Source organism: Diabrotica virgifera, chromosome 10 (assembly GCF_917563875.1).
Source record: "Diabrotica virgifera virgifera chromosome 10, PGI_DIABVI_V3a".
Taxonomy (NCBI): Eukaryota; Metazoa; Arthropoda; class Insecta; order Coleoptera; family Chrysomelidae; genus Diabrotica; species Diabrotica virgifera.
In genome coordinates, this window is record NC_065452.1 from 123,648,230 (window position 1) to 123,660,504 (window position 12,275).

General features: G+C 38.0%; 1 protein-coding gene across 1 annotated transcript; it reads right to left on the reverse strand.

Annotated features, from left to right (window-relative positions):
- Nucleotides 1–9,017: 9,017 nt before the first annotated feature.
- LOC126893145 (uncharacterized) lies at nt 9,018–10,511 on the reverse strand. Its single transcript, XM_050663097.1, has 2 exons — nt 10,313–10,511; nt 9,018–10,243 (listed from the first exon to the last, which is right to left on the reverse strand). Exons 1-2 carry the CDS (start codon nt 10,509–10,511, stop codon nt 9,018–9,020), a joined length of 1,425 nt encoding a protein of 474 aa, XP_050519054.1.
- Nucleotides 10,512–12,275: the final 1,764 nt, after the last annotated feature.

A 12,275-nucleotide genomic window follows, 5' to 3' on the forward strand; every position in this document is an offset into this window, starting at 1 on the left:
TATTGCTAGCGGCGTCATATTCTAGAGTTTCGAGAGTCTCCGGTACTAAATTGATGCAAACGGATTACTCATAGGTTGCTGAACGCGAATATGCCATCAGATCTCACCCTTGAAGCACCTGGTACCTAAGGCAGGTCATCTTCTGACGTTCCTAGGGTTTTCGGCATTCAGTTGATGCAAACGGATTAATTACTAATCGGATTTTGGAGTTTTTGAACACGATTGCGTCATCAGAACAGACACCAGAGCACCTGGTACCGAGGGCACGTCATCTTCTGGAGTTTCGAGGGTTTTCGGTACTTAATTGATGCAAATGGATTACTCATGGGTTTTTTGGGGTTTCTGAACATAAATACGCCGTCAGAACAGACACCAGAGCACCTGGTGCCTAAGGCACGTTATCTTCTGTAGTTTCGATAGTTTTCGCTACTAAATTAGTGCAAACGGATTACTCTTGAGTTTTTGGGGTTGCTGAACATGAATATGCCGTCAGACTCAACCCACGCAGCATCTGGTGCCTAAGGCGGCAGGTCATCTTCTGGAGTTTCGAGTGTTTTCGGTACTAAATTGATGAAAACCGATTACTCATGGGTTTCTGAGGTACCTGAACACGAAAACGCCATCAGAACGAACACCGAAGCACCTGGTGCATAAAGCACGTTATCTTTTGGAGTTTCGAGAGTTTTCGGTACTAAATTGATGAAAAATGGATTACTTTTTTATTTTGGGGTTGTTGAACACGAATATGGCTTACATGAGGAATTCTGGAGTATGTTGTGATTACGGTAATCACTAATAACGTCAACGCATAATAACACTCATATAAAAAAATAAATAGATCAACATAGTAGAGTTCGTATTCCGCAAACCCAAAAACCCATGAACAATTAGTTTACAACAATTTAGTACCAAAATTTTTCTAAATTTCATAAGATGATATACTTAAGGCACCAGATGCTCCGGTGTTTGTTCTGACGGCGTATTTGTCTTCTGCAACCCCAAAAACCCATCAGTAATCCGTTTGAATCTATTTAATGCCAAAAATTCTCAAAACTCCAGAGGATAACGTGGCTTAGGCCCAGGTGCTCCGGTGTCTCTTCTGATGGCGTATTTGTGTTTAGCAACCCCAAAAACCCGTGAGTAATCGGTTTGCATCAATTGAGTACCTAAAACTTTCGAAACTCCAGAAGATGACGTGCCTTAGGCACCAGGTCTTCCGGTGTTTGTTCTGATGGGGTATTCGTGTTCAGCATCCCCAAAAACCTATAAGTAATATGTTTGCATCAATATAGTACCGAAAACCTCGCCTAGCGGATGACGCCCCTCTCAGTGACCCTGGGCACCACGTTCTACGATGGTCTGTTTTGCATGGCAGTTAGTGTTTACCGACCTCAAAAACCCCCGAGTAATTTATTTTCATCAATTTAATGCCGAAATTCCTTAAAATTTCAGAAGGTGACGTCCCTTGTAGTGACCTTGGGCACCAGGTGAACAGGGGGTCGGTTGTGATGGCATATTCGTGTTTAACGACCTCAAAAACCATCCAGTAATCCATTTGCATCAATTAAATGCCGAAAACCCTCGAAACCCCAGAAGATGACGTGCCCTAGTAGCGACCCTGGGTACCAGGTATTCCGAAGTTCAATTATGATGGCATATTCGTGTTTAGCGACCCCAAACACCCGTAAGTAATCCGTGTGCATCAATTTAATACAGAAATCCCTCGAAACTCCAGAAGATGACGTGCCCTAGTAGCGACCCTGGGCACCAGGTACTCCGGAGTTCAGTTCTGATATCATATTCTTGTTTACGGACCCCAAAAAACCCGTGAGTAATCCGTCTACATCAATTTAATGCCGAAAACACTCGAAACTCCAGAAGATTATCTGCCATGGTAGCGATCCTGGGCACCAGGTACTCCGGAATGAATTCTGATGGCATATTCGTGTTTAGCGAACCCAGAAACCCGTAAATAATCCGTTTGCATCAATTTAATACCGAAAGCACTGGAAACTCCAGAAGATGACGTCCCTTGCCGTGACCTTGGGCACCAGGTAATCCGTTGGTCTATTCTGATGGCATATTCGTGTTTGGCGACCTCAGAAACCCCCGAGTAATTCGTTTGCACCAATTTAATACCGAAATCCCTCGAAAGTCCAGAAGATGACGTCCCTTGCAGTTAACTTGTGCACTAGGTGATCCAGAGGTCTGTTCTGATGGCATATTCGTGTTTAGTCACCTTAAAAACCCCCCGAATAGTCCAGTTGCATCAAATTAGTGCCAAAATCCCTCGAAACTCCAGAAGATGACGTCTCTTGCACTGACCTTGGGCAACAGGTGATCCGGGGGTCAGTTATGATTGCGTAATCGTATTCAGTGACCCCAAAAACTCCCCAAATAATAAATTTTGTTCTTTAGTATACTGATTTTGACTTTATTTTTTATATTTATGCAATTTTGGATGCATTTTAGGCACTTTACAGTGCAATTATGCATCTCCACCTATTTTTGAATAGTAGATTTTTTTCCTGACGTCATCCTGAACATAATGCAAAAAACTGCAAGTCTCTAGGTGCTGTATTTAAAAATTTATTTATTTTGTGCTAAATGCCCTCGTCTATAAACTGTGTATTTAAGTGGAATTTATCAGAAAGTATTTATTATTATTTTAATAATGAATTTTGTATCTGGGACACTTTTCTTTTCTTTAAGATATGTCGCTACAGCGTCCTAAAAGCGAATTTTAAACTATTTTTGAAGTTCCACTTAAATACACAGTTTAGTTTCGATTTGATTCAGAGGTGTGCACGCAACTCCACTGAGGACGTCGTAAGACAGAAACAGTCGTCTGGAGCTTGTGTATCGCCTGAATCGAAAGGAAACATAAACTGTCTTCACTCATTTCAACCTCTTCGGTGTAACAACATTGTATTTGTAAATATAAACCGGTGGCGAACCACAACTATATAACAACACTGATATATCTAAGGCCGCACCTACATTGGATCCGTTTTTTTCCGATCCGATCCAATCAGATCCGATCCGATCCGATCCGATAGGCGGATATTAAATTCAGGAGAATTTAATATAAAGAAAAATCTACGTAACTATCCTGATAAATTTAAGATCCTTTTTTTTCGTCACAAGAATGTAAAATAATTCATGAGAAAAGAAAAAATATATTGATTTATTACAAACTAGCCTTGTGTAGGCCCGTATTAAAAAATATTCTCATATAAAAAGATATAGTAACACATAATAGGTCGTATAATAATTATACTTCCGGTTTTATCACAAACTGAGCAGTAATAAACTTCGGTTCTCTTTGTAAGGTTTTATCCAAGATTATTTTGGCAATTTCAAAGACACGTACTACCCGTTAGAATTTTATAACCAAGGTGAAATTGACCATCCCAATAAAACTATTTACCTAGAGGGACAGAATAGGAAACAATAATTGTTTCGTATTCTGTGCTAGAGGTATTAAATTTTATACCTATAAATAAAGAGATTTTGTAACCCTTATATTCAAGACAACGTTATAAAATATCTACCTTGTAGAGATACATATTACAAAATTAAATATTAAGATTTGGAAACTATTCATTGTTGATTTATTTCATGAAATAGTTCAAACAAAAAATTAAATTACTTATATGTAAAAACCGGAATGACCAAATACTTCTCGATTCGAATAGGAGAAGCTACTCCCGACGTCGGCCGATATCGGATCGGATTGGATCGGAGATAGACGGATCCAATGTAGATGCCGTCCCGTAGATCCGCCACTGTTTCTTGAAGCATGTTAATACAATTTACTTTTACTTCAAAAGAAGTTTATTTTGACGTTTAGATTTCCAGTTCGGAAATAGTTCTCAAAATACATCATACTGCTAATATAAATTTGTAGATCTTCTCTAATTTTGTTAAGAAACTTTGACGAAATATAGAAATATACAGCGAAAACGAGTAGGTACTCATTGTCGTTCAGTTGTTAATCGACCAAACTCTAGCTCTTCAGACTCCATATAAACTCTCTCTAACTCCAGATAAATAAGCCAATCTAGTGGAACATAGATATGGAAGAGAGAATAAAACAGAAAAGGTACTATATCAAAAAGTATTACGAAAGAGATATGGAAACAAATAAAAATGCAACATAAAAATATAAATAGAGAACTAAAAGCAGAAGCAGTTGAAGAGACATATAAAATTAAAACTCCACAAATTTCCATTTAGATTTCTTTAACTAATACTATTTCAAAAAAAGTTCGAAGCTCTATTTCCTAAGAAATAAAGATTTCTGGGACCAGATTCTGGTAACTCTTGTATTCGTGCTTTCTAATGCCTTCAAAGCAGATGAACAATGAATTAAAGAAGACTAAGGGAAATCTAAAATTGAATTCCAAACCAAAGCTATACCAATCAACACAGGAGTTCGCCAGGGAGACGTTATTTCACCAAAGCTATTCACATTGGGACTGAAAGTCGTGTTCAAAGACATCAACTGGGTAGATAAAGGAATAAATGATAATGGAAGAAAACAGAGTCATTTGAGATATGCTGCCGACATTGTAATATTTGTTACAAGTTTCGAAGAATTACAGACCATGATGACGCAACTATTTCAAGGTTCGGAAAAAGTAGGTCTTAAGATGAACTTGGAAAAAACAAAAATAATGACGAATACACCGAACATTAGAAAAATAACGTTGAATGACATACATTTAGAAACAGTAAGCGAATACATCTACCTGGGACAGAATGAAGTTAACAAAGAAAATCAAACTGCTGAAATTTCCAGAAGAATAAAATTAGCGTGGGCAGGATTTGGAAAACTGAGTTGGATTTGAAAAACACTAAAGTAGAACTGGTTGATGAGAATAAATCTCTTCCACTTCAGTTGAGTGACAATAACGTAGATAACAGTTTTTAACAATTTATTTAAGAACTGACTACTGTACAATTTTACAAATGCGTGACAAAGAGCGTATTTATTCTTCGCAGACTCGAGGCCAAGTACCTATACATAAAAATAGGAATATATGAAAACCGGCTGGTTCGGCATTAGATTTTGGATCTATATTATGTTGTGACAAAAACAGTCCAGGCCCGTCGCAGCGGGATTTAAATAAATATTAAATAAAATATATCTAAATTAATTTAAATTTACATGCCCCCCCACCTTGAAAGGGAAAGCTTTCAATAAATTAAAAATGAAATTAAACGTAACATATTACAGTCAATAAATAATCACTGTCACCTGGCGACTTTTATTCACTTGGAAGTGGGCAAATGTTCACAACTGCTACACGAACGAGTCCTTTAGCTGTTTTAAGTGTGACAACCCTAGAAATGTTGTCAGCCCCTGGATGCAACTGTTCCACACGTCCCAGGGACCACTGGAGAGGAGAAGCGTCCTTACTTTTGATTAGGACAAGAGCACCAACCTTGATTTGGAACTGATTCACCTTCCACTTTTGTCTCTGCTGCATCTCCGAAACGTACTCCAAAGACCATCTTCGCCAAAAATGTTGACGGAGTTGCTGAAGATGTCCAAATCTTGATAACCGAAGAGAGTTGACATTAGAAACGTCTACTTCTGGTATGGAATTCATGGACCTCCCAATGAGAAAGTGAGCCGGGGTTATAGGTAAAATGTCTGAAGGATCGGAGGACATAGGACTTAAAGGGTGTGAATTTAGAATACCTTCCACCTGAGTGAGCACAGTTGAAAAGTCTTCCTAAGTTAAATGAGATCCCGTAACGATTCTTTTTAAATGCGATTTCATAGATTTTACTCCTGCCTCCCATATTCCGCCGAAATGAGGGGAATGCGAAGGAATAAATTGCCAATTGATTTCATCATCGCAGCATGATTCCGCGATTTGTTTTTCATTAGATTTGATAAACTTACCGAGATGCTTAAGCTCGTTACGACAACCGAAGTTCGTGCCATTATCGGACATCATTTGAACTGGCTTGCCTCTTCTAGCTATAAATCGTCTTAAAGCAGCGAGGAAGCAAGACGTAGTTAAGCCTGTGACAAGTTCCAAGTGTATCGCTTTAGTAGCTAGACAAATAAAAAGACTAACATAAGCCTTGTAAGTACCTGGGTTTCTACCTTGTCTTGTTTTGAGAGTGAACGGGCCTGCATAGTCCACTCCCGTGATTGCAAACGGAAACGATGGATTTACTCTAGATTCAGGAAGATCTCCCATCATGGGTGTACAGGAAGATCTCCCATCATGGGTGTACATTGAGGAGGATTGGCACAAAAACAGCGTATACATTGACGAACAACCTGTTTCACAATAGATCTACCTGAAATAGGCCAAAAACGTTCACGAACGACGGACAAAAAGTGCTGAGGACCGGCATGCAACAACCTTAGATGCTCCGACCGAAAGATCATAGTCGTAACAGGATGATTTGCAGGAAGAAGTATTGGATGTCTTTTATTAAAATCATATTTATAGTTGCGTAATCTACCACCAACTCTGACTACTCCATCACTATCCAGAAATGGATTTAAAGAAAGAATTTTACTTTTAGAAGACAGCGATTTTCCCTTGGAAAGGTTATGAAGTTCATTTGGAAATATATCTGCTTGAACCATCTTTGAAATACATATGAGAGAGGCTTGAAGCTGTATCGTGGTTAGAGGATCGGAAACTCTGCATCTTGACCCTGAACTATTTCGAAACAGACGCAAACAACGAGCAATGACTCTTGTGAGAAACGAGAAATTGCTGTAATTCTGGAATGGAAAGGATTGCACGAAACTTGTGACCAAAGAATGAGTAACTTTCTTAGTCTCCGGAAGATCTTGCTCAGGCTGAATGATTAGGACCGGCCAACTACCAGGAGATTCCATGAGGAAGGGAGGACCGTGCCACCAAATTTTTGATGACATAAGTCGACTGGGTTCCACACCTCGAGACAATAAATCCGCAGGATTAGCCTTGGTACCGACATGTCTCCAAGCGCTAGACGAAGTGCTGGATTGAATTTCAGACACTCTATTAGCCACGAATGTTTTAAGATTATGTGGCGAGGTTCTGATCCACCCTAAGACGATAGTGGAATCTGTCCAAAGAACAATATCATGAAATTGAAGACTGAGCGATTCTGTGACTTTCTTCACGAGCCGAGACAATATCAAGGCTCCACAAAGTTCCAATCGAGGAAGGCTAATTTTTTTTAAAGGAGATACTCTTGTCTTGGCACAAAAGAGACGCACCGATATATTACCTTGGTGATCAATACTTCGAATATAAATAACGCCACCATATGCAGTTTCGCTAGCGTCAGAGAAGCCATGCAACTCAATAGTTGAAACATTTGCAATGATAGCATGTCTAGGAATTCTTACATTGTTTAAATGGCAGAGCTGATCCCGAAATGAAAGCAGCATGTCTAGGAATTCTTACATTGTTTAAATGGCAGAGCTGATCCCGAAATGAAAGCCACTTGGTTTGAATGTCTAGAGGTACAGCTTGATCCCACTCCAAGCCTTCCAACCACAGCCGTTGCATTAAAATTTTTACAATGATAATTGTGGCGCTAAGAAGACCAAGAGGATCGAATATATGGGCTATCCCAGAAAATACAGACCTTTTAGTAACCGTTCTAGGAAGAACGTCAGAGGATATATGATACTGAAGAAGGTCGGATTTTGGACACTACTGCAGTCCCAGAGTTCTTGTAATTTCAAAAGAACCTAGCGAGAAAGGAAGATCTGAAGGGACCAAAGAATCCTGAATATCTGTAAGAAGTGAAGGGTCGTTCGAAACCCACTTTATAAGAGGGAAACAACCTTTTGATAATATATGATTAATTTCTTGACAATGTTGAAGAAGCTCTGAGGCTGAATCAGATCCCGTCAGGAGGTCATCCACGTAGAAATCATTTTTAATAATCTTTGCAGCTTGAAGATACTGCTTAGAATTTCCTAAGATAATTGAAGCATGCATCTTGTAGCAAGAAAGCTGGCAGAGGCAGTGCCGTAAGTTACCGTGTTCAGAGAATAAGTTTGCAAAGACTCCTGAGGATCCCGTCTCCATAGAATTAGCTGAAGGTTTCGTTCAGAAGGACAAACGAGAATTTGCCGATACATTTTGGCGATGTCAGCAGAAGCCACATAAGTGTGTTGCCTAAATCGAAATAGAATTGATATAAGATCATTTTGGACGACTGGTCCGACCATTTTAAGATCGTTAACTGAAACACCTGAAGTGGTAGGGAAGAACCATCGAACACTACACGCAGCTGAGTAGTGAGACTATTCTCCTTAAGGACTCCATGGTGTGGAAGATAGAAATGAGCTTGGTCTGTAGGCTCCTCAACCTTAGACATATGACCCATTGAAATATATTCGTCCATAAATGAAACATACATATCTTTCATGATAGGTTTATTCTGAAGTTTTCGTTCTAGATTAAAGAATCTTTTTCCAGCTCTGCTCCTAGATTCACCCAGAGTATCAGTCGAATTCTTTAATGGAAGACTGACTACAAAACGACCATCTGAATTTCTTTTATGAAACGATTTAAAGTGTTCCTCGCACTCTATTTCCTCCTTTGAAAGAGGTGGGAGAAGTGGACACTCTTCTATTTCCCAGAATCTTGATAGATGATGACATTCATTCTGCTGTGCGAAATTGCAAGTGACGATTTGATGATCGTACATTTTGGGCAGTGGGCCAGAAATTACCCAGCCAAATTTGGTTTTTTGTAAAATGGGTTTTTGAGGACCCAATTTGATTTGTCCAACGCACAGAAGATCCCAAAAAAGCTCTACACCTATGAGAAGATCTATGCCGGAAGAAATATTGAAATTTGGATCAGACAAGCGAATATTCGATGGAATAGAGACAGAGTCTACGTCGATCGGAATACTTGGAACATGACCACAAATTGAAGAAGTAACAAGACAGTTTAAGGTTGTCGAAAAAGAAGAATATAAAGAATATACTGATAACGTACTCTTGAGCTTTATTCTTGAAGATATTTGAGTCAAAAACCGACCACTGAAATGTCGGCAGGTTCCTTGGAGAGACCCAATTTGGTAACCCGACTATACGTGACAAAATGTGACTGAGAACCACTATCCAGAAGGGCTCTACAATTATGTTTAACTCCAGACCGATCTGGAATTAGGACTGTGACAGTTGACAGCAGTGCAAACGAATTCTGAACTGCGTGGCATGACAATGTTTGTGGAGTTTGATTATCCGAAGAAACGGATTGAGTATCATTTGGGGAATTGCTATTTTCTGCATTAATGTGGAGAAGCGTATGATGCTTCTTCCCACATTTCTTGCACTTACCATACTTGCAACTGGTATTTAGGTGTCCTATAAATAAACAGTTAAAACACGCTCGTACCCTTTTGATCTCACGCATGCGCGCATGCACATCTAAATTTTGAAAAGAAGTACAAGTTGACATTTTATGAGGACCATTACAATGTGAACACAGATCTGAAGAAGCTCCATTATTGATGAATGATTGACTTGTACTAGTTTTAGATCTATGAGATGAAGAATGAGAATAATCTTTGGAACTAGAACCTCCCTTGATAGATCTTGCTTCGAACTTTTCTAAAGTATCAGCTCGATGCTGCAAGAATTTTAGAAGATCATCGAGAGTAGGTTTTACCGACGTAGGGGCATTACCTCGACTCTCCTTGTCCCAATCTGTGACAATTTCAGGATGAAGTTTTTCTAGAATTATAAAAATCATGATTGAGTCCCAAGTACTTACTGGCTCCCCTAAGGATTCTAGAGATCGCAGATTGCTAGTTAATCCATCAATTAGATGTTGGAGACACTTAGAACTGTCACGATTAACTACTTTTAGATTAAAAATGGACTTGATATGATTATGGATTAGTAAAGGCTCATTAGAATACCTGTCACAAAGAAGCTTCCACGCCACTGTAAAATTAGCTGCAGAAACCTTAATAGAATTTATTATCTTTTCAGCTGTCCCCGATAGGGATGATTTTAAATAATTAAATTTCTGAATGTCACTTATATCATTATTTTTAACGATTATTGTATCGAAGCAATCATGATAATCTAACCAGGTTGAATAGTTCCCGCTAAATTGACGCAAATGAAGGGTTGGGAGCTTTATCCCTGAATTGAATGAGCTATTACGATCAGAAACTAAACTTTGATTTGCATTTTCGTTGCTACATATAATAGGCTTAGGCTGCAGAAGCTCTTTTGCCTTTGCTATAGTAGAAAAATAAACATTTTCAAAATCTTCACGATATTTTATTTCATCTGACACATCTATTTTACCCTGAACAACTTCAAATTCCTCTATTATTGTTTCAGCACGATCTAATCTGACTGAAAGTTCGGTGACCGGCAAATTATCCGACGACCCCGGTATAGCTATTTTATCAACGTATTTTGCGAAGGTATCGAGACGATTTCTAACAGATTCCCTACTTTTACGCAACTTTTCGGATTCTTTCTTTTCTTTTGATTCCGGCATTTTATTTTATTTAAATTAATGAAATTTATGCTTAATATCAATCCTATTTCGAAATAATTCAAATACTATTAATTAAATGAAAGCAAAAACCGATACTAATTTTAAAATAATTCAGGTTTCCGTTTATTACAAATAAAATTGGCAAACTCATTTAAAATATAAAGTTCAAATATCATTAAATATAAATTTGAATAAAAACTGGCTCACACAAAGCGAAAGATAACGAAATATTTAAAAATATTGGTTAGAATAGGAATAAATCAATAAAAAGGAAAAACTCACATTTGTACAGCGGCAAACAAACTTCTTCTAAAACCTGCTCGTTGTTGACGATCGAAGATTTCACTAACTTTTACCGTGATAATATGCCGTCTTGAACTGGCTGACTGGGTTTACAGGTAATAATAAAATTTAAACTGGTAATTTAGCATTGACGCTGGATTTCAATAATCTTATGCACTATCCGGCTCGAAGGACCATTGGTTGATGAGAATACATCTCTTTCACTTCAGTTGAGTGACAATAACGTAGATAACAGTTTTTAATAATTTATTTAAGAACTGACTACTGTACAATTTTACAAATGCGTGACAAAGAACGTGTTTATTCTTCACAGACTCGAGGCCAAGTACCTATACATAAAAATAGGAATATATGAAAACCGGCTGGTTCGGCATTAGATTTTGGATCTATATGTTGTGACAAAAACAGTCCAGGCCCGTCGCAGCGGGATTTAAATAAATATTAAATAAAATATAACAAATTAATTTAAATCGTAAACAAGAACAATATTTGAAAACCAGAGTTTACTGTCAGTGTATCCTTCCTATACCTACTTACGTATGGTTCACTCACCAAGGCCAATATGGATAAAATAGTAAAGTCACAAAGAGCGATGGAAAGATCAATGCTCAGGGTGAGGTTTATAGACAAAAAAACAAATAAATGGATTAGAAGCAAAACCAAAGTAAAAGACGCAGGATAACATGCTGCCAAATTAAAATAGAGATTCTCAGGGCTGAAGGATAAAAGATGGAATCACGAAATACAACAATGGAGACCGTGGTTAGAAAGGAGAAGCAGAGAAGGCCACAAATGAGATGGGCTTATGACATTAAGAAGATTGGAGGACGCAACTGGAAAAAAGTGGCGCAAATTAGAAAACACTCGATTGAATTGGGGGAGGCCTATGTCCAAAGTTGGATTACTTAAGCCTGAAGAAGAAGAAGAATTGACTCCTCTGGTAGAGTAAATTGCCTCTTTCATCTATTTCATGTGTCGTGACGCATTTTTAATTTTATTGTAGAGAAAAAATTAATACAACGTCACTGTAAAAGCTTCTCTTCAAAAAAATGACAACATCTAGACTAAAAATAAATGAAACATTTTATTTGGGATTTTCTGTGAAGAAAAAGACGTTAAAAAACAAAAAAATATTTAAAGAAATGTATAACCCAAGTTGAATTTATTGTTAATAGTCTAAGAGCTAGTGAACCCTCCGACTAGCGGTGTTCCTGTAAGGCTAGAAATTTGTATAGTGATAATTCATAGCACACCAAGGCTAAAAACCATGACCTGGCAGGCATCAGCCCTGCACGTGTATCTACCAGGTGAATCAAAAAGTGCATAATTTAGGGGTAAAATATACTTTCTCCTGTAAGGTTTAAATTTAAGTATGTGTTTGAGTTAGTCATTTAGAAGAAATGTGTACAATGACAGGCGACTCTGAACAGCATAAGAACTTGCCAGGCGTGGGGAAAGATT